Source organism: Papio anubis, chromosome 12, assembly GCF_008728515.1.
Source record: "Papio anubis isolate 15944 chromosome 12, Panubis1.0, whole genome shotgun sequence".
In the NCBI taxonomy this organism is placed as follows: Eukaryota; Metazoa; Chordata; class Mammalia; order Primates; family Cercopithecidae; genus Papio; species Papio anubis.
In genome coordinates, this window is record NC_044987.1 from 7,607,144 (window position 1) to 7,629,347 (window position 22,204).

Genomic DNA, 22,204 nt, shown 5'->3' on the forward strand with positions numbered 1-22,204 from the left:
GTGGTCCCACAGTCCTCCCTGGATCTCTTTGTCCATCCTTTCCACTAATAGTACAATGCAACAGGTGTATCACCCTCCTCCCAGTTCCCAACTTCCACGCGAGGCCATTCCTCACGGTTGGTCTAGTCCCCAAAGAGCCACTCGCTAACTCTCAGCTGGTTAGTTTTATAGGATCAGCCAGGTTCCCATTTAGGCTGAGGAGAAGGAAATCCAGCTCCTTTGGGTTCAGAAGCAAGCCCTTTCCGCCCCCGACCCTGCCGCCCCATCTAGAGGCACTGCTTCTCTTACCCTTCACCCTGTGACCTCTCAGACACCTGTGGGAAGGTCCCAGGCAAGTATCAAGGGATCACCCAGTACCTGATACCCAAAGCGCTCCCCACCCACCTGGGCTCCACAGACAGCAGGAAGGGGATTATAACCTGTAATTTCTCATCTCGGTTAGCAGGTGACAGGCTCCCATAATATGGCATCCATATGGCGTCACCCCTTCTGTTGAGCACAATTTTAGGGCAAGATTCATACCGCTTCTCTCTGTGCTCAAAATAGATGCCCAAAATTGGGATAGAATTTACATAAGTTGGCTGAAGAGACTGTGTTCAATTAAAAAGCTTTTGTTGCCAAGGAATTTTTTTAGTTGATACATATGCTCCTTTATTGCAGTCCTTTGGGGGGAAAGATTGCGGCACTCTCTCTTCTCTCTCTCCGTCTTCCTCCTGCTCTGCCTCCCCCACTTAGTAAATAAGGAGGGGGGTGGATATCTCCCCGGAAGCCTGAGTGAGCAGCAAATGAAGAAACCACCCATATGGAAATAACAGGAACCCTGGCCCATGAGAAATAGAAGCCAGTGATGCCCTCTTGCCTAGCCTGGGGCAGTGCAAGCCAAAAAGCTCCTCTCTGTGTGTATTCTGGCCTCTGCCCCAGAAAGAATGGGTCCTCCCACTTGCAATCACCGTAAATCCAATGGGATGTGTTTTCCGTTGCACTGACACTGAAGTATGTATTTAAAAATATTGAGTGTGTTTTTTCAATCATGAAATGATACCGTTCTTGTGCAAAAATTTGGGAAGAACAAATTTTTGTGGAAAAGTGGAAAGGAAGAAAAAATTCACTGGCAATTTTACCATTCAGAGAACTCTTAACACCAAAGAGTATTTCCTTCCAGCCTTTAGTGAAACTGTGTATATTCACACAAATCTGGGATCGTCAAATATAAATACTTTTGCATCTTGGCATTTTTGTGGAACATTGTATCATAATTTCCTGAACATTTTTCTATACCAAGTACATTTTAGGAACAGCACTTTTAATAGCAAAAAACTATAAGGTATTTAACCATTTCTCTATTTGGGATATTTATGTTATTTCCAATATTTTATTGCTATCTATATTTAAATATTGCTGCATTTAACAGCCTTGACTCTTGGTATGCATCTGAGATTACTTCTTTAGGATAAGTTTGCATGGGTTGTGACATTCCATAGAGAAGACAAGGTGCCCTGAGCTTTTTACATGCTGCAGGATTGGTTCATCTTATGATTAATGTGTGCATTTTTTACAATGCCTGCTTAGCATCAGAAGTGATGTCAGTGTTAAAGAAAGTAGTTTGTGGAATATTTTCCCATGAAAAGCTAAATAACCCTGGGTGAGATATCTGTTGCTCTTGCCTGCTCAGCCTCCATCCCCCTCATTTCTGTTTAAGAGTGTACACTTCGGCAGGGCTCGGTGGCTCACGCCTGTAATTCCAGCACTTTGGGAGGCCGAGGTGGGCGGATCACGAGGTCAGGAGTTCAAGACCAGCCTGAACAACAAGGTGAAACCCCGTCTCTATTAAAAATACAAAATTAGCTGGGTGTGGTGACACACACCTGTAATCCCAGCTACTCAGGAGGCTGAGTCAGGAGAATCGCTTAAACCCGGGAGGTGGAGGTTGCAATGAACTGAGATTGTGCCACTGCACTCCAGCCTGGGTGACATAGTGAGACTGTCTCAAAAAAAAAAAAAAAAAAGAGTGTACACCTCTCCCCACTCTGCATTCTTGCAGTTCCAGTGGAGTCTAATGAGCCCTCACCTTTGTGTAAGGAAGCAGCTAATCAGGTCACAGTGAAGGGTGGGCCTTGGAATTTTGTCGAGAATAGGACAGAGGCTCTCTTTCCTCTGAGATTATTAATCAGGTGGAACATAAGCCCAGCAATGCTGGGAACCATCTCTGTCCCCACATGTAAAGAGTCTACACAAGAACCAAATCAACCTCAACAAAAGCAGAGCTAACAAATGGAGATAAATAGACTCCTCACAACTTTTATAAACTCTGATCTACCTGTGCCTAAAGCTAGCAAAACTACCCCCACAGATTTTGCAGTTATGTGACCCATGAAATCCCTGTTATTACTTGAAATGATTTGAATTTGATTTCCATTTGGTGCAATCAAAAATGTCCAGCTCACACAGACCAGCTTCAAGGATCAGAGGTTTGGGCTTGTCATAGCTGTGTCATCCACAAATAGGCTACGGACAAACTATGTGATCATCTAACACCTGCTGTGAGTGGGATTCGATGCTAAAATGTGCTCGTGAAACTTCAGTAATTCCAGCTCCAGGCTTCTAGAAGTGTAAAGTCTGGCAAGGTGACAGGGAAACAATACAGAAAACAAGCTAGTGTAGAACATGGGACCATGACGGGGGAACCACTGGATGTTCCTCGGGATGAGCAAGTCCTGTTGTACTGAAAAATCATTTTGTTATGGTAGGATTTAATTTAAGCCTTTACATGTTGGTGGAGTTTCCATGAGTGAAAGTAGCGAATGAAGGAATAGCATGCCAACTAAACAAAGCAGGAGCAAAAAGGCAGAAGCTGGAAAGTACTACTGGTAAGCGAACACTGAGTGTGGAACTCAAAGAGGATTCTGTCTCTCTCTTGCAAAATGTCAATAAGCCATTAACTGAAGAGGGGGCTAACCATTACCTGGAGTGTTATTATTATGAGATTATAACTGCCTGAATTACATCTTTCAATGACATATTTCAATTATTTTCTCACCTACTGAACAGAAGGCTTCTTGAGGTTAGGCATAGCCTTTACTCTGTACCCCCAGCTCTTGGCATATTGTCCTGTATTCTGCGGATATTCCCAAAAGACTCATTGACCACAAAGTAGCTTAAAGCTCATTGCAGTGTTCAACTGAACACAATCTAATAGACGTTGCAAGACAACAACCTCACCTTGTGTCAGAACCTTTCCTTGGAAGTAGAGCAGGCAAGTGAGCACATTAGTTGTTTTCAACCACTAAATGCTCTTTGGCTCTGATAAGTGTCTTATTTTCCAAGATGATACTCCTGACTCACCATGCAAGACCTAACAAGGCACCTTGCTTGTAAATAAGAATGCAATACCAATGTTGCAAATTAAATTAACAAGCCATGGACTTTGCTTTGTTTGTTCTTTTAGTTCTTCGAGCTACTCACACTCTTTTCCCACTTCCTGTCATGACCTTACTAGATGTTTCTATATAGCTGTTCTAATATCTGACCAGGTGAAAGTTGATTGGTGAGTTTCCTGGGCAGAATTTTCTGGCCCAGGGTTTCCTAGACATTCCTGATCATGAAAATCACCCGGGGAGCCTGGTAAACATGCAGATTACTGAGTCTTACCTTTGGAAAGCCTGATTCAGTAGGCTTGGATGGGGGCCCAGAAATCAGAGTTCGAAACAAGCACCCAAAGTGATGCTTTGCGTAAGTTTAGAGAACCCTGCAACAGAACAGAGCTATTCTGGCTATAACATGTTAATTAACCCCAATCATGAGCAAGTAGTTAATGTGTGTAAAAGTAGTCCCATAACATGGAAAGACAACTGTCAAGAGAATTAGATGTCATAGACTCAGATCCTGACTCTAATACTCACCGGCTGGGTGACTTTGAGCAAATTACGTAACCTCTGTGAACTTGTACTTCTGCCTTTGTCAAATGAGGAAGGCATTACTTGCCTCTTTCCCTCCAAGGAATCTAATTAGAAGATGCATGTAAAAGTGTATCATCTATGGGAGGAATTGTCAGTGTGCAGTAGTCTTGGCTGCCAGCAGAAGCCATACGATGATGTGTTTGGTGGAAGAGATGAGATAAGCCTCACCACAGTTGCCAGGGATTTGTAAATATTAGCTCCACAGAACCACTCATTGCACACTTGTCCAATTTTGTGCCAACACAACAAAGCTGGAAGGTCATCTCCATAAATAACAATTAGCATTTATTGAGCACTTACTCTACAACAGGCATGATTCTGGATTAGTTATTCAGATTCATCAATTTCATCCTCATATAAGCTCTGTGAAAAAAAAGTACTACTTTTACTGCCATTTCACAATTGGTGAAACTAAGCTGTAACTTGGGTGCAGTTAAATAACCTGCCTGAGGTAAAACTGAGGCATAGCTCAACGACCTATGAGAGGCTGCACAGCTGTCGAGGAGCAAAGTGAGGCTTTGAACCCTGTCTGGTACCAGAGCCCCTATTTCAGTCCCACGAAACCAAGGTGATTTCTCAAGGTGATGGATACTCCCCACAAGGATGGGTAGAATGTCCAAGGTCTCTAATCATCTCTTTCATTACTCCTCTAAAAAAAATGCAAAAGGTGGTAATTTCCTATAGACTACCAATTCATATCCATTTGCCTTCTCTGGAGTTCAGTTTTTCTCCCAAGTGTAACTTAGTAGCTATTACAGAATATTGGATCTTGGCCGGGCATGGTGACTCACATCTGTAATCCTAACACTTTGGGAGGCCGAGGCAGGTAGATCACAAGGTCAGGAGTTCAAGACCAGCCTGGCGAAGATGGTGAAACCTCGTCTCTATTAAAAATACAAAAATTATCCAGGCGTGATGGTGGGTGCCTGTAATCCCAGCTACTCTGGAGGCTGAAGCAGAGAACTGCTTGAACCTGGGAGGCGGAGGTTGCAATGAGCAGAGTTCGTGCCACTGCACTCCAGCCTGGATGACAGAGCGAGACTCCATCTCAAAAAAAAAAAAAAAAAAAAATTGAATCTTAATGGAATGTTAGCAAATATTTAGTCTTGGTGGGTCTCAAACTAGAGTCCCATGTACCAAACGTGCTCCTACAAATTGGTACAGCTCTTGTTTTTAGAATAGCACCTGCCTTTCAGAAAAGCACACACTATGCACTGTGGCATGTTCTACACCTGGACGTTTCACACTTGTCTGGCTCCTAAACATACTTGAATGTGCTCCTCTAATCTAGTCGCACCCCTCAAAGAGGAAACAAAGAGCTCAGACAAATGAGAAGGATTGCCCAATTTCAAAGCAAATTAATGGCTGAATCTGGAATAGATCCCAGTCTCCCAACTCTTAGATCAGTGTTCTTCCAAACCGTGACGGGGGAAATCATGGCAGTTTCCTGGCTATCCCCCCAAACACAGGAAGCACAGCAAGAAAGTGTGATGAGAGCTGAAGACGGGACAGGGAGCATTTCCTGGTCCCCAGTGAGTAAACTTTTGTTCACTCTGACCGAGGACAGGAGAGGACAGGAGCCCAGAGAGCAGCCACTTGCCCCAGACAGTGCCCAGTAATTGTAATGGTGCAGCTGGGAGTCATTATTGTCTGCCTGGAAAGCGGGAGCACTTAGGAAGGGCCCCCCAGCAGCCCAAGGAGGCAGGAGAGTCGAGGCTGCCAGTGCAATTGTGGCATTTTAATTGAAGCCTGCAAGGAAGAATACAAGAGACTGGCCGCCATCTCTTTGGCCTCGCAAAGAAAGGAGCAGGGGGAGGAAAGTGGCACAAAGCCGCCGCTCTCCGGGCTGCGTTCAGGTTGCCATCTCCGAGCGGCTTGTAGCTCTGGAGAACTTTTAATAGAATTCTGCCGAATGAAATGGGCTACAGCTGTTTGCCTTGATAAATATATTTTATGCTACATGCCTCAGCCGCCATCTGTTTGCTGATATGAGCACTTCTTCGTGGCAACTAAGGAGAAGTCATCAAAAGGCATAACAGCAGACGGGTTTGGGAGCAGGTAGGGAGGGTGAGGAGGATGGGACAGGGGAATTGTCTTCAGGCCAGAAGGAGATGGCCTGGCATAAAGAAGATGGGGGCAGGCTCAGAATAGGGAAGTGCACTGGGCAAAGCAGATAATCCACCTCCCATGCACTCTCCAGTAAGCTTTTGGCATACCCTCATTGTCTTCAGTCTCTCCTCCCTCCACCACCCACCTTTGGCCTCTAAAATTTAAACTAAGATGATAAAAAGAAGTATAACAATGCCACCTCCCAGCAAACACTGGCCCGTGGCTAGCATGCCCAGTGGCCCCTGGTAAGAGCAGCTGCTCACCTAAATCAGTCCCAGCCAACAAGGAGTCTCGGCTCCCTGCACCTGATTCCTCTGTTCACTGAGCAACAGCCTCCAGCTCCTCTGCTCGTGGCCGAATGCCCAACAAATATGAACAGGGCAGAAGCTAATGCCCCTGCAGGTAATGCAACCTAGTCAGGAGCCAAAGCAAATCAAGGAGAAGTTTTGGAGCTCTTCTGCCAAGCCTTGTGGCCACACAGCTACCCACCCCTGTGTGGACTGGAGAGATGGTTCACATATGCGTAGAATGGATTTGAGGTGGGAAGCAGGTGAGGGATGAAAAATTACCTATTGGGTAAAATGTACATGATTTGGGTGATGGTTACACTAAAAGCCCATGCAATATATCCATGCAAGGAGACTGCACTTGTAGTCACTAAATCTTTAAAAATAAAAAATAATAAAAATAAATGGGGCAAGGTATAAGACAAATCACATCATATGCTTCTGTCTCCAAAGCTGCCTAATGTTTTAACAGGCAAATTCTGGTTATTATAAACATGAGGGCATCCTGAAAGAAAAAACAAAAAGAATCACAATAGCCCTTGAACAATATGGGAGTTAGGTGCACTGACTCCCTGCTCAGTCAACAATTCACTTATAACTTGACTTTCCTAACACTTCACTGCTAATAGGATACTACTGACCAGAAGCCTTACTAATAACATAAGCACACGACTTTGGCCTCTAAAATTAAAACCAAGATGAAGAAAAGAATTAGAACAGTGCTACCTCTCAGCCAGCACTGGCCCACAGCACTGGTATACACACATTTTGTATGTTATATGTGTTATATACTGCATTCTTACAATAAAGTCAGCTAGAGAAAATATGATGTGATTAAGAAAATTTTTTGAAAACAAGAATGGCTATGAAGGAGGAAAGATGTACCCATTATGGGACTCTAAAATGTTTTCATGCAAGACAACAGATTTGCTCACTCCTGAACCATCAAATCAAGAAAACACAGGGATTACCTTAAGAGAAACCAGCATCCTTGGGGAATGGCTAAGATATTTAGATATTTCTGCTTTCTGAGTGCACAGTCTACATGAACTTGCCTCCCCTCCCCACACTTAGGGAAAAATGTGAGAGGCTGGTGTGACTCACGGCTGTCCTGAGTGTTTCCTATTTCTGGCATCCCATGGCATCACCTACCCATCTCTGTCTCCCACGTGCCAGCCCCTCTGCTGTTCCACTCAGAGAAGCTCAGCCTACCCAGAAATGGAGTAAGTGTGTATGGATCCCACATAGCACCACCCAGGAGCAAACTGAACCCCCAGTGTGTCTCCCTGTTCCCTTCTCCTTCCTCTGTCCCTAGCTGAGTCATGGGATTAGGGAAGCTACCACTCAGATTCCTCCTGTGGGCAACACAGAGACAGAGAGTCCCTATAGTTGCCTCCCATACCCTCCTTCCATACCCCATTGAGGCTGTGAGCCTCTAAAACAACTGGCTGGGGAGCAGGGTTTTGATGCTGGAGGTTAGAGAGGTTATTATTCCTGGCTGTAAAGAATAAACGGACAGCTCAGAGACACGCAAAGCAAAAGGAAAACTGGGTAGCTGAAGAGGGGGTATAAGCTTCCAAAAACACATTAGTCACAAACAAACTGACCGCGCACCCGCTGCTCAGTGCCACCTCCTCCCGAGGACGTGGGCAGGGTGAGTGCTGGTGACATGCTCTGAGCAGCTCTGACAGAAGGCACTAAATCACTGTGTACTGAGCATTGTGATTTTGGGTCCAAGAAACCAAGTACTTTGGATGAGCTTCAGAACTGCTGGCTGTTCATTGGAGCCAGAGCAAGCCTCCGGCTCCATCGAAGCACCAGCCCCTGGTATTAATAAGTGTTTCCATGGCACTTGATATTTTGCAATTATCTTTTCTAACACGTCTGCCTTAGCAGAAGAAGCAGGCCAAATGCGAATCCTTCTGCCCTCCCTTCTTCCTGCCAGCTTTTGAGGAAGGCATCCTGGTTCCCTGGCACACTGTAAGAGGGGATGAGTAGGGGCCACCACTGGAAGGGGCCCTGAATCTGCAGCCTCCTCCATCCCCACTCACTGGCTGGCTCCACACCCACCTCTTCTTCCGCTCTTTCAAGGCCAGCTGAAACCAAACTCCCTCCAATCATGCATCTATTTATTCATTCAGCAAATACCTGTGGAGCACTTACTGTACGCCAGGCACTGCTTCAGGCATCAAAGATACAGCAGTGGAAAAAAAAAAAAAAAAAAAAATCTCTGTCCTCATGTAACTCACATTCAATTAGGAGGTAGATCACAGGCAGTTAAATATTTAATGCTATGAGTAAAAATAAATATGGGTAAGGGGTAGAGAGGGATAATATTGTAGATCTAGAGGTCAGAGGGCTTGAGATCTGAGCATAAATCTGAATAAAATGAGGGAGCAAGATAAGCAGGAGACCAGGGTCTCTTTGCATAAAGACCCTGAGGTGGGAGCACAGCAGGTGTGGAGAAACAGCAAGGAGGCCAGCTGGGCTGGACTGGAGCCCTTGCGGGAAGTGTGTTGTCATGGTAATAGATGTGGTCAAAGAGGGAGGGGGGCCTCTGACCAGAAGCCCTTTCTTCTCTAGCGGTGACTGACACCCTTCTTTGAACTCCCTTATTAGCCCTGCCCCAAGTGGTTCATTTGGACCTTGTCTGTCACCTGCTTCACCATTTCATACCCTTGTGCTTTGTTTCCCCAAAGCAGTTGAAGTTTCCCCAGATTTCCTAGCAGATCTTTTTCAAGCCACATGGTCATCCCAACCCTCTCTCCTTTCTAACTTCCCAAGCTTCTTTCCATCACCTCCTGGAATCCAGATGTTACGGACAAAGCACACCTCCTGAGTTCTATGGTTCCTTGAACCCACCCAAGCACTCAGCAGCACTCATACTTTCAGCTTTCATTTTAATCAGACAGTAACTCCACTGTTCAAATTAATTGTAAACAGCAATCTGTCTTTTGAGAAGGCATTTATTTACTCAGCAGTCATTAATATATTCATTTAACTTTAAATATTTTTTAATTTACTTTGTGATTTAAAAAAAAGCATCTGGAAACTATGCTAGATGCTGAGGATAAAGAGATGAACAAGATAGCAGCAAGTCTAGTGGACAGACAAATGAGAACAAGAGAAGTAAATGCTAAACAAAACAAAAAAAACAAATGAAGAGCCATGAGGCCACAGAGGACAAGGTGATTCATATTTGATTATTTTTGGAGAAGACAGGGGAAGTTTTACAGTGGGGACTGACATTATAGGTAGGGATTCAAATATGTGTAGGCTCTTTCCCAAAGCTGCCCTCCTGCTAAAGCAAAGCATCTCTCTCCTTAGTACTCCTGCCAGACAAGGAAGTGCAAGACATTAGAACAGGGATCCTCAACAGGCAGTGATTGTGCCCCCAGGGGCATGTGGCAATGTCTGGAGACATTTTTGGTTGTCATGACTATGGGCAGGAGAGTGCTACTGGCTTCTAGTAGGTAGAGGTCAGAGATGTTGTTAAACATCCTAGAATGTGCAGAACAGTTCCTCAACAATGACCTGGGCCAAAATGTCAGCAGTAGTGCTAAGAATGAGAGACCCCACTTTAGAAGTAAAGGGAGCGACAGGAACAGAGGCCTCAGGTTGCAGAACTGGCCTGGCAGGTCAGAAGGGCCTGGCAGGCCTAGGGAACAGTAGAAGTTCAGGTGTGAAGCAGAACTATAAACGAACAATGTGGCAGGAGATGAGGCTGGAAATATAGGTAGAGCCAGAGAGAGAACCATCTCATTCACCAGGCTGTGACGTTTTGCTCCATAGGCAACAAGAGGCCAACTAAAGAGAAGGCCGAAGTAGGTGAGAACAACAGTTGGCAATTACTGAGCCTCTACTCTGGGGCAAGAGCTTTATTACATTACTTACTCCTAACGAGAGAGGGACACACATAGGGCAGTTATTATTATTCCTACTTTACAAATCAGGAAATAGAGAAAACAAAGCCCATAAAAGGGGAGTTGCCTGCTCAGGGTAAGCCTCAGGTTTGGTTACAACAAAGAACCCAGATTCTGGCCAAGATCTCTCTAGCTCCTGGGCCACTCGCCTTCCTGAACAGAATAGGCTCCACTAGTCTAGCCTCTGCTGGGGCTGTGAATCCACACTGGCTTTCATAGAGAGCCTTCCCCTCATCCCCAGTGAACTGTAGCCACAGTGTTCTGTACATGGAGGTGCTGAACAAGACCCTTCTGAAGGAAGGGAACGCTGGATAACACATAAATCCATTTGGAATCAATGACATTCATCGATTCCATTCTTCTACCAATTGACGTATTCTGGGCCTCAGAAAACATGTTTTAATTACCTCTAGAGAACAATTGAGCATTTGCTGGCCTTTTCTCTTTTTTTCTTTCCTTTTCTTTCTCTTTATTTTCTTTTTGCTTCTTTCTTTCCTTTTTTCCTTCTTCCTTCATTCTTTCCTTCCTCTCTCTTTCTTTTTCCTTCCTTTGTTTTCCTTTCCTCTTCCTTTTTTCTAGGTGTGGTTGGCAAACTATGATGTATTCACTAAAATTAATTTCCTTTTTCTCCTGAGCATATACCCAAACTACACTTCCCAGCACCCTCTGTGGCCATGTGACTGAATTCCAGTCAATGAAATCTCAGTGAACACTGACTATGCCTCATCAGAGCATGGCCCATAAAACCACTCATGTGCTAGTCCTGCTTACTTTCTCCAGCTGCTGCCACATAGAAGATGTGAAGGGCATACGGTTCAGTAGAGACACAGACAGAAGGACCACGTGTCCCTGGGTCCCAGGGAAGCTGCTGGCTAACCAGTTATGTATGCATTTGTCTCAACATAAATAACAAACTTTTGTTGGGTTAAGCTACTAAGATTTAGAAGTTGTTTGTTACAGCAGATAAATTTACTTTCCCTACCTAATATAGGCAGCATAGGCAAGAGATATAGCACTGAGAATGGAATTCCCTGCATGCACAGAAAATTCAAACAAGTGGCTTCTTACACTGAAATCCAGTCGTAGGCAGGTATAGCAGTCATCAGGTACCAGTGTCCTCCTAAATGTCTGCTTTATTACCTCTCTAGGATGTGATTCTGTCATCGAATTTGCCTCAAGATCCGAACAGATGTCCACATATTAGGCAGAAAGAAGAAGAAAGAGAAAAAGCATCCCCCAGCTGAGTCAGCTTCATTGAAGGACTTGCCTGGAAGTTCCACCTGATGACGTCTGCTCACCTCTGATGGATGAGCCAGGCCCACTTGCAAGGGAGGCAAACAAGGTGCATCATTTTCCTTGATATCTTGTTCCCCAGGGGGAAGAAGTCAACATTCAGTTAGGAAGAAAATGGAGCCTGGATATTGGGTGGGGAAACTAGGAGTCTTTGTTAAAAGAAGGGAGGAAATAATGGTTTAGGCTGAGAAGATACTGCCCAGACCGGTGATGTAATTGTCTGCTCCCCTCTTAAGTGCTGGGCTGTTTCTGGCTTCAGCAGCCTATGGATGGGAAAAGGCGTGGGTCTCTAAAATGGCTCTGCCCTGGAAGGAGGGGCTAGAGAGTTGAAGCGTCTGCCACCCCATCCTCTCTTGCTTGATTGCCTCTAAGACACGATGCATCCCACTTATCTCTTGCACTCAGCCCAAGCTCTCTGCACACTCACTCTCACGTCTCTTTCCCAAAGCTGCCATCCTACTAAAGCAAAGTACCTCTCCTCTTAGTACTCCTTCCAGCACATCTCCCACAAAGGGGAAGCAGCCGGGAAGGCTCCTGGGAAGGAGCTGCGTTGGCGCTCCTGATCACTGGCTGCTTTCACTCCTTCACACTTAACACCATAAAAACACACATCTCCTGCCATGAGACTGAGCCAATTTCCAAGTCATATGTGGAGTTATTGCTGCTTTCTCTGCCTCTCCTGCTTGATGTTGCTAAATGCCGTTCCCTGTGGCACTCAGCACAGGCCTGCAGGGAGAAAATAACACAGAATTAACCTTGAACATAGGTGTGGGGGTGCAAGAAAACCAGATTTACCAAAAGAAAAATAATAAAGGGCCAGTAATCACCCCCTTAATGTTAGCTCTTTGGGGTGCCACATGGGGGAAAAGCTGTGCTGTATTTTCCATTTATAATCAAATGCACTCAATTAGTTCCTCTTCTTCCCACCTGCACACCCAGGCAGTAATGGCAAAGAGGTAAGCTGAAGAAATGGAAATCAGCCTGCCCTGGAATCTGTCCTCCAGGTAATCAAGCATAGAAGGAGAAGGACCATCTAACTGAACAATGCACTGGTCATGAGCCAAGGCTGGTTCCAATAGCTCATGCCCTGGGCACTCGTATGCTGAGATTTCAGGCATAGACTTTACATAGTTTGGCATAATTCAAGATTTGCCAGCAGGTTGAACTGCCTCTGTTTTCTCCTATTTCTATTTTATTGTGTCTGATTTCCTTTTATCCCTCAGCTATGAGAACCATCAAGGATACTTTGGTAATCTAGGGCAGCACTTCCAAAATTTTAATGTGCTTACACACCACTTGGAGATCTTGTTAAAATGAAATTCTGATTCAGTAGGTCTGAGGCGGGTCTGAGATTCTGAATTCTATCTAACAAGCTCCCAGGTAATGCCAATGCTGCTAGTTCATGGACCATACCTTCATCTTGATGTTCTCGGCACATAAACTTGTATGGGGTTAAGCAACTGAGATTTGGAGATACGTTTGTTAGAACAGGATCTAGAAGGCAACCAGGACATTGGATGGAAGACCTGTGACTTTTAGAATTGCTGATTCCTGCACCTCAAAAGTTCATGTCTTGAGACTTGAAGGTATATTTGAAGCCAGAGCACTCTGACAAATGACTCAGCCATGAAACGTCAAGATGTATATGAGAATGGAATTGTTTCCAAGAATCATCATTGACATTACACAGGCTATAAACAGGTGATCCTTTACTGGATGGTAAACCTGTGGAGAGTTCTGTCTGCAAGTGGCATCCCAAGCAGAGGGGCCAAAAAACCTTCTGCTTCATTCTCTCTTTGATATCATCAAATGGCTTTGTCAACAGCATCCCAAAGACTGATGACCCGCTAGGCACAGTGGCACATGCCTGTAATCCCAGCACTTTGGGTGGGATGGGTGGGAGGATCTCTTGAAGTCAGGAGTTTGAAGCCAGCCAAACAAAGTAAGACCCTGTCTCTTGAAAAAAAGAAAAAAAAAAAAAATGAGGACCTTGGGGAAACTAAGGCAGGACACAATGTGCTCAACAAAGCACAAATCTGAAGGTCTTTTCCATGTAAGCTAGCCTCACAAGGATCACATGGTAATGTTAGGAATAATAGCGCCCAGCCCAGTACTCCCTTTCAAATGCCCACGACCACCTTCCAAGCACACATCAGCCGTCATGTGAAAGGGCCTCTCGAGTGTGGAGCTTCTTTAAGGACAATATCCAGAGCCACTCAGTCCTCCCAGTTTTTTTGCTCCTCACATAACCTTCTCTCACTTCTCCTAGCCACTGCCCTCACCCTTTCTCTCTCAGATCTTCCCAGTTGTTCTTTGGTTTGTCCTTGCTTCACTCTTCGGATATGACACACTCTACTGCCTTCCCAGTGACAAAACCCTGAAACTTCAGGTTCTCTTGTCTCTGTTTCAGCCTTTGGAGTAAGAAGTACATCCTTCAACCACCTCAGGGAAGAATCTTCCCACACTAGACTCTCTCCAGGTGATATCATCCGCTCCATCGTTTCAGTGATCATCTGTGTGCTGAGATATCCGCAGTCTACATCTCCAGACCAAACCTGTCTTCAATGTTCCAGACTCAGATATCCACAGACACATCAAATTCGACGTGTTCTCAGCTGCACCGATCAGCAAGCCTGAAAGAACAAAGAGAAGAAAGGAAAGCAAGAAGGAAAGAAAGAACTCGCTTTTTCATCCGCCACCTTGTGAAATGACTCAGTGGCCCATGCACCTGCTCTGCCAGACCCCTGGGAGCCATTGGCACTCGTCCCTCCCTCATCCTCTGCCAGGTCAACCAACTTGTAAGTCCTGGGACTTGCATCTTCTAGATTGCTGAGAATCTGCCATGTTTTTGACTACTTTGGGGTCTTCACACAATGCTTCTGCCACTACCCCTGCTTGGGTACTTTTCCTCCTCCTTTTAAATGGTTTACTATTAACCTGCAGGGCTATGTCCCAACTTTCCCTGACTCTGCTCCAGAGTATTATTTATTATTATTATTATTATTATTTTATTATTACTGAGTGGGTAACATGAGAATGTGATAAATGAATGCTAAGTGAGTTGGAAAAGGCCATTAGGAAGTTAGACATTTTAACAGGAGATACATTGCCCTTGGCATTCATGTCATTTAAGCAACACTGCTGGGGACACAGGTATTTTCCCCAGGAGTATGATTCCCAATTATTCCAAGAAAGAAGAACTACGCCCATGACTCAGCACAGAAAGCAAACTCTGTCCACTGGTGATGTCTTTTTCTCTCCAGAGATCAAGTCCCTGTAGGTGAAAGTTTACCACACAAATTCCCCTCTGACTTATTTCTGGTCAGCAGGGAGCTAGGAGAGATGAGCGATTGTTTAGAAGAGGTTAATGAGCCCATGTGCTGGCTGTTTCAGACCATTGTTTCTCACCCTTTCTTTGTGCCTCTCATCCTTCTGCCTGGGAACACTTCTCATGTAAATCCTTCTAGTCCATGAAATGCAGCCCAGTTTTCCATGGCGCCTTATACTGTCTGCCTGAAAATGCTTTATAGAAGCTAATAAACAAGGCGGACAGGTTGCATGATGTTGCTTGAACTAGATTCTCAAGACTTGATTCCGAAATGCTGAGTCTAATACTTACTCAGGACATGAAGGTGGGTGAGGTCTTTAACATCCTCAAGACTCGGTGCCTCCATTGATAAATCTGATCCCTGCCCACCACAGTTATTATGGTAATCATCAGAAGTAATATTGACATTTTATAAACTCTAAGCCATGCTGAAAAAATAAACATTACTACTACTGATGATAATTATAAGTTATAAATAAATGTTTGGGGGGAGCTGGTTACAAATTGCTCCAAAATTATTAAACATGATCAGAGAAAAAAATAAAGCAGAGGGAATAGGACAATAGACACAAGAGGAAATGAACATTCAGCTTCTAATCTGGGGCCTCTTACCTGATACTTCCTTGGCCTACTTGATTTGTAATAGGCCGGGGTTTATTTCCATGGTTCCTTAAATTTTATAAAGCCTTTCGTGGTGAGAAAACTTTGGGAGAATCTTATTAGATACAGCAAAGACCAAAATCAGCACAAAACTCACATATAAAAGCTTTAGCAAAAAAAATAAGGATTTCTCTAGAGGCTCTATATGTGCTTAAATGGCGCAGAGAGCTAAATTGTGAAATTACAAATGAGATGTGGAATGGCACATTTGATTATACAGAGTCATCTGCAATGCCTCATAACATGTAAGAAATTTGAGAGACTGTTTATCCGGCACCGAACACCAGGAGGAATCTGCGGAAGAACTGAGCGAGCTCTAATGGGGCACTGAGAAGGCAGAGGGTGGGCTTCCAGAGGAGCTACATGGGCTCTTCTTCGTGCCGGAGGCCCTAATCCCTCTTTCTTCCCCATGTTTCAAAGGCTCACATGGATATTATTTGGTTTGACTCACTGGAGAATAAACAGAAAGATTAGCTCTGTTTTTCACAGGTAATGAGACTGTGTCATAAAACAATTAGAAGGCATGGTCTGTACTCTCCACCAATTTATGACCTAACAGGGTCCGAAGACAGGCCTGTGATACAAAGAGCTGCCCTGCTCGGCCCACTGCTAACGTGGTGTTCTGTACCTGGTGGGAGACAGTGCAGCAGGGGCTTCGCAGCCAGGCCACCCTGGGATTAAATCCTGACTCTACTACTTACTGGCCTTGAGGACCTGGATTTCCTCAACTGTAAAGCAAGGATAGCAATGCCTGCCTTAAAATGCTGGTGTAATTAAATGAAATACCATGATACATACAGGGTGCATAGCCTAGCGCCCCCACACTGGCAGCGTTCAATAGCTATTAACACACCACGTGTGTTACTGATGGCACTTACGACTAAGGGTGTAGTGGAAAGCATCCAGTGACCCAGGGGCTGAAAAGAGGGGAGGACTTGGCCTCCTTTGATTCCTAGATGGCACCTGAGTCCTAGCCACAGTATCCCAAGATGCAAATGTTATAGTAACAGTGTTGACAACTGAAGAATTCTGCATTTCTCCAAGTAGAAGCCAAGATAACCAGACAAAAGCAGTTGCCCTCCTTGCAGCACCCAACTTCTGTTGGAGGATCCAGAGCCAATCTTCTGTCCCCACCTCTAACCTTGGCTTTTCTCTCCCTGCCTCTGGCCACGGGAACTCAGAGGAACAGGAGCTGCTGTGCCGGGTCCATCTGCAGCAGACCAGCCACTGGAGCCGCTGATGCTGCAGCAGCACCCGGCAGGCAGGTGTGCGAGAGGAACACACAGGAGAGAACAGATTGAGAAGTGCTTTGGGAAGTCTCTGGTACAGATGCAAAGGCAGAAGGGGAACTTTTCTCTGTGCTCCTTCTTCCCACTGTCCTAGCAATTCAAGGAGACGGGTGATAGACTGGAGATTGGAGCTGTTCATCTGAATCCAGCAATGTCCTGTGTCTCCTCTTCAAATCCAGGCAAATGATAATGTGGCCCTGGAGGTCGACATCAAAGCATGTTTATTAAAGCCCAAGTGTAAAGGTCCACGCCACTCCCAACCACATACATTTATATTTTGACTATCGAGGGAATATACTAACTCAGCACAGAAGAAAAAATAAACAATAAATCTATGTGTGTGGCCGGGTGCTGTGGCTCACACCTGTAATCTCAGCACTTTGGGAGTCCGAGGCGGGCAGATAACCGGAGCTCAGGAGTTCGAGACCACCCTGGGCAACATGGTAAAACCCCGTCTCTACTAAAACACAAAAAAATTAGCAAGTGTTGTGGTGTGTGCCTGTAGTCCCAGCTACTCGGGAGGCTGAGGCACGAGAACTGCTTGAGCCTGGGAGACAGAGGTTTCAGTGAGCCGAGATGGCACCACTGCACTCCAGCTTGGGCTACAGAATGACACTCCATCTCAACAACAACAACAAAAATCTGTGTGTGTGTGTGTGTACACAAGCTCATGCATACGTTGACATAGAAGGGATAGGGAGATAGGACACTTACATATTTCAATTTTATTTTACTTCTTAATCAGTTCTAAATGAGTAAGGATGGGACTTACAGATAGTGAAGAAACACAACAAAGACATAAAGAGAAATATTTCTTCTACTGGGCTCTCTCGCTTTTCTTCATGCCATAACTACTTTCCAAGAAGAGTCCACAACAGCATTACGGCATTTCCTAAAATTTGTTGCATTTTATAATTCTTGCACACACACACACAGATGCACACACAATTTAAATGCCATTTCTCGGTCTGGGGGGTTTTCAGACTCTGCCTAATGTCTCAACTAACTCAATCAACAGAGATATGCTAAACGCCTACCATGTGCAGCGTACTGTACGAGACATCCCAGAAGACACAGAACAAGAAGGCATATGATTTTCCCTGCGCTTATAATCAGTCACGAAGCCCCACTGATTTCCTCTGCTAAAGTTGTCCCTAATCTGCCAATCCCTCACTGTGCCTATTGCCCTTATCATCTTTTTTCCGGACCTCCAACCAGTGACCTTGGATGCCACATCCTCAGTCCCCATGGCCCTGACTCAGTCCCCTGCTTTGTTCAATATTCCTGTCTGCATCCTCAGAGAATCTTAGGCTTATGTTTTCTGTAGCACTTACCATATGGTATTAAAATCATGTGTTTTCAGATCTGCTGCTGACCCTACACTGATTGTAACATCTTAAAGGTCTTTGTACCTCTATCACATAGCACAGTATCTACCGCTCTCAGTACCTGCTCCAGTAACAACTGCTCACCGGTGCTCAGCCTCCATCCAACACGTTCTGCCATGTGTTGTATCTGCTCATGTATCCAACCACCTCCCTAACATGTAGGGGCTCCTCAAGGACAGGACCCGATTCACCTTGGAATCTCCAGTACCCAGGAGGCAGAGGGCTGCAAGATTTCTCTGCAGATTTGTTTGAGGCCTGGGCCCCATTGGGCCATGAGGCCCCAGGCAACTCTTGATATATCATGCTGAGATGTGGGGAAGGGATGAGCTGAAAGGGAAGGAATTCCAATTTAGATGCTGGATAATGACATAATTTATGGATGAACTCATGTCAGTTCATCATATTTTCCCCAAGTTTTTATTTTGAAAATTTTTAAACCTGTGGAAAGTTGAAAATATGAAAACTCATCTTTCGTTCCCCTTGATTGCTAACGTTTTGATCTGTTTGTGTTCTCTCTTTCCCTCTGGGTTTGTGTGTTTATCTCTCTCAGTTGAATATTTTTGCTAAACCATTTGAAAATTAGTTACAAATATCTTAAATTTTCTAAGAACTAGTTATGAGCAAATGAAAGAATGAATGAAACTATACATGAACACATAAATTTCTGAACTCCTTTCGAGTTCTTTATGGCTTTCTAACTCTAAGAGTTGCCATGTACCACAAGAGCACACAGACAACAAGCACCCACATTTCACGGGGTAGGGGGTGGAGGAGGCCATTTTCAGCTAGAACAGTTGGGAAAGGTTTCAGCTAGGCCTGGACGGGGAAGATTGGGATATACTTATGAAGAAGGGAAAACATTTGAGGAGGAATGGAGTGCAGCAACAAAATACAGTAGGCAGGAGAAGCAAGCCCTCCAGGCACCATGCTTGTTCACTATCTGATTTGTATGGAAAATGAAGAAATGAAGTTGACTTTTTTACCCTTCTCATTTCTCTTCATCTACTTCAGAATTCTCAGAGCTAGCATGTTATCTAATTCTTTCTTCACATACGATTCTTCATAACATAAAGATGCTGTGGTAAGGTGGGAGGGTCATAGGGTGACCCATGGTCCCAGTTTGGCCAGGAATAAGGGTTTTCTGGGACTCAAGACTTTTCAATGCTAAAACCAGGCAAGTCCCAGGCAAATGAGGATGAGATGGTCACCCTAGCCCAGTTGCAGAGATGGGAAAAAAATGAAAGAAGCCTGATTAAACTTTTAAAACCACTTTTCACCCCTCCCCTACTGTGGGCCCTAGTTCCTGATTTATTTTTAACTTTGGGGACAAAAGGAAATAATTTTAAAAGTGAAAGAAAATATTCTTTCTCTCCAAGAAGTTTTCTCTCATGCCTTCTCCTCCTAATTTAGGTTAAGTGCACTACCTCACTGCTACAGTATGAAAATTGCTGTCATGCATTTACTAATTATTGTGTGGTAATAATAATACACAAACCACTCTCTCTCTCTTTTTTTTTTTTTTTTTTTTTGAGATGGAGTTTCACTTTTGTTGCCTAGGCTGTAATGCAATGGCGCGATCTCGGCTCACCGCAACCTCCGCCTCCTGGGTTCAAGCGATTCTCCTGCCTCAGCCTCTGGAGTAGCTGTGATTACAGGCATGCGCCACCACACCCGGCTAATTTTGTATTTTTAGTAGAGACGGGGTTTCTCCATGTCTGTCAGGCTGGTCTCAAACTCCCGACCTCAGGTGATCCACCCGCCTTGGCCTCCCAAAGTGCTGGGATTACAGGCGTGAGCCACCGCGCCCGGCCAATCCACTCTTCAGTAGAATAGACCGTGTCTTATCTTTGCAGCTCCAATATACAGTACAAAGCAAGCAGCCCAGCACCTATGTGTTGAATGAGTAGATGCATTTATTGGTTGGTTTATTGGCTGGTTAGATGGTCGTGGCTGGTTATTTGAATATTCCACAGTAATAGTGGATCCATCCAAAAGCAGCTGGTGGGCCAGGCACAGTGGCTCATGCCTGTAATCCCAGCACTTTGGGAGGCCGAGGTGAGTGAATTGCTTGAGGTCAGGAGCTCAAGACCAGCCTGACCAACATGGTGGAACCACATCTTTACTAAAAATAAAAAAATTAGCTGGGCATGGTGGCACATGCCTGTAATCCCAGCTACTCAGGAGGCTGAGGCAGGAGAATCACTTGAACCTGGGAGGCGGAGGTTGTAGTGAGCTGAGATTCTGCCACTGCAGTCCAGCCTGGGTAACAAAGCGAGACTCTGTCTCAAAAAAAAAAAAAAAAAATACAGTGGTTGGTGTATACCTTTCTCCTAGAAACAATCAACTTCTTTATTTGCAGTCTCCATTTTATAAGAAAGGCTGGGGCAGCTTTTGCTGCTGAGCAGAAATCTGTCCTGTTACCCCAAATTTTAGTCTCAGGCATTAACTCTCTAAGCAGAAGGGCTCGTGAAGCCTTAGGCCACTGAGGCCCTGCAGCTCCCCAGACACTCTTTTAGGTTCAGTGATGAGTCAAACAGCTTCCACGAATAGTCCCTGCTGGTGCAGCAGCAGAGTCCAGAGGTGGCAGAAGGCTGCAAAACTTCTCTGCAAATTTGTTCGAGGCCTGGGCCCCACTGGGCCATGAGGCCCCAGGCAACTCTTGCTATATCATGCTGAGATGTGGGGAAAAGGATGAGCTGAAAGGGAAGGAATTCCAGTTTAGATGCAGGATAATGACATAATTTATAAACTAATGCCAGTTTATCTTATTTTCCCCAAGTTTTCATTTTGAAAAATTTTAAACCTGCAGAAAGTTGAAAACAAGGTGAAAACTCATTTTTCTATTTCCTTTACGCTAACATTTTGATCTGTTTGTTTGTGTTCTCTGTGTGTGTGTGTGTCTCCCTCAATTGAATATTTTTGCTAAGCCATTTGAAAATTAGTTACAGATATCTTAAATTTTCTAAGAACTAGGATGTTATCCTACATAAGCATGGTGTTTTTTTGCATTACCAAGACATTTACTTCCCAATATATTAATACAATAATATTATCTAAAATACTGTCTATATATACACTTTCTAATTTTCTTATTAATGTTCTTTGTAACTTTTTTTCTGACCCAGAATCCAGTAAAAAAAAAAATCATCCATTGCATGTCACTCTCTTCAGTCTCCTTAGTCTATTTAATCTAGAATGGTCTGTTACTTATTTTTTTATTTCACTTTATCTTTCGTGGCTGATAATTTTGGAGTTCAGGCTAGTTGTCTGGTAGAATGTCCTATAACCTAAATTTGTATGTTTGTTTCTTCATTATTGAATTCAGATTAGACATGTTTGGCATAAATGCTACCTAGGTGGTGCTGCATATATTTCATCCCAGCATATCAGGAAGTTCAAAATGTCATTTTGTGTCAATATTGATAACAATCCTGCACTGATGTCAAAAGTTCAGGAGCAAGAACTAGCGAGGCAGTCATTTCCTTCTGTTACTTGGTTAGGGTGATGTTAGCCAGAGTTCTCCACCATAAATGCTCCTTTACCCTTTGTATGTAATGAATAATCCAGGGAGTGAGACCATGGGAACATCCCATTCTCTAATAGCATTCACCCAGTGGTTTTTGTCATGCATTAATGACCTTTGCATGAATCAGTGATTCCACTGGTTGTTGCAAATGCTACCTCTTCTAATTCTACCACTTCTTCTACAAATACAGGCAGAAATTTTTCCATGAAGAGTATCACCCCCAACGCACACACACATATACCTTTTTTTGTTTATTTGTTAACTTTTTATCTTGAAATAACAAGTCCACAAGAAGTCGCAAAAATATTACAGAGAGATCCAGTGTACTCAAAACTTATCTTCCCCTAGTGATAATAACACCTTCCATATTATGTTATCAGAACCAGGAAATTGACTGTGGCATAACATGATGAACTAGACTACAGATCTTACTTGGATTTCACCA

The 22,204-nt window shown here is 44.3% G+C and overlaps 1 protein-coding gene and 2 long non-coding RNA genes across 11 annotated transcripts in view; all 3 read right to left on the minus strand.

The window, feature by feature from the left end:
* Positions 1 to 13,501, minus strand: part of LOC103877997 — a 50,563-nt gene extending 37,062 nt beyond the window's left edge. The window contains exon 1 of the long non-coding RNA XR_002517289.2: positions 11,344 to 13,501. This is a non-coding gene — a long non-coding RNA (uncharacterized LOC103877997). The remainder of the gene's footprint in view (positions 1 to 11,343) is intronic.
* Positions 13,502 to 13,506: 5 nt separating this feature from the next.
* Positions 13,507 to 18,486, minus strand: LOC108582082. 2 transcript variants are annotated; one of them, XR_004177303.1, is made up of 4 exons: positions 18,318 to 18,486; positions 16,435 to 17,042; positions 13,851 to 14,201; positions 13,507 to 13,518 (listed from the first exon to the last, which is right to left on the minus strand). XR_004177303.1 is itself a non-coding variant. In XM_021926737.2 (3 exons), the coding sequence occupies exons 2-3, from the start codon at positions 16,982 to 16,984 to the stop codon at positions 14,071 to 14,073; spliced, it is 681 nt and encodes a 226-aa protein (XP_021782429.1). In that variant the 5' UTR covers positions 16,985 to 17,042; positions 18,318 to 18,486; the 3' UTR covers positions 13,537 to 14,070. The 2 variants fall into 2 exon arrangements, 1 of the variants encoding a protein (XP_021782429.1); XM_021926737.2 differs by lacking the exon at positions 13,507 to 13,518 and having other exon boundaries at positions 13,537 to 14,201.
* A 39-nt stretch (positions 18,487 to 18,525) lies between these two features.
* LOC103877996 overlaps positions 18,526 to 22,204 on the minus strand; it is a 39,898-nt gene continuing 36,219 nt past the window's right edge. For 7 of the 8 annotated variants that reach the window (XR_004177308.1, XR_004177304.1, XR_004177305.1 and 4 more), the window contains one exon: positions 20,546 to 20,929. This is a non-coding gene — a long non-coding RNA (uncharacterized LOC103877996). Of the gene's footprint in view, positions 18,561 to 20,545; positions 20,930 to 22,204 lie in introns of those variants that run through there. The other variant, XR_004177309.1, reaches the window with a different exon arrangement.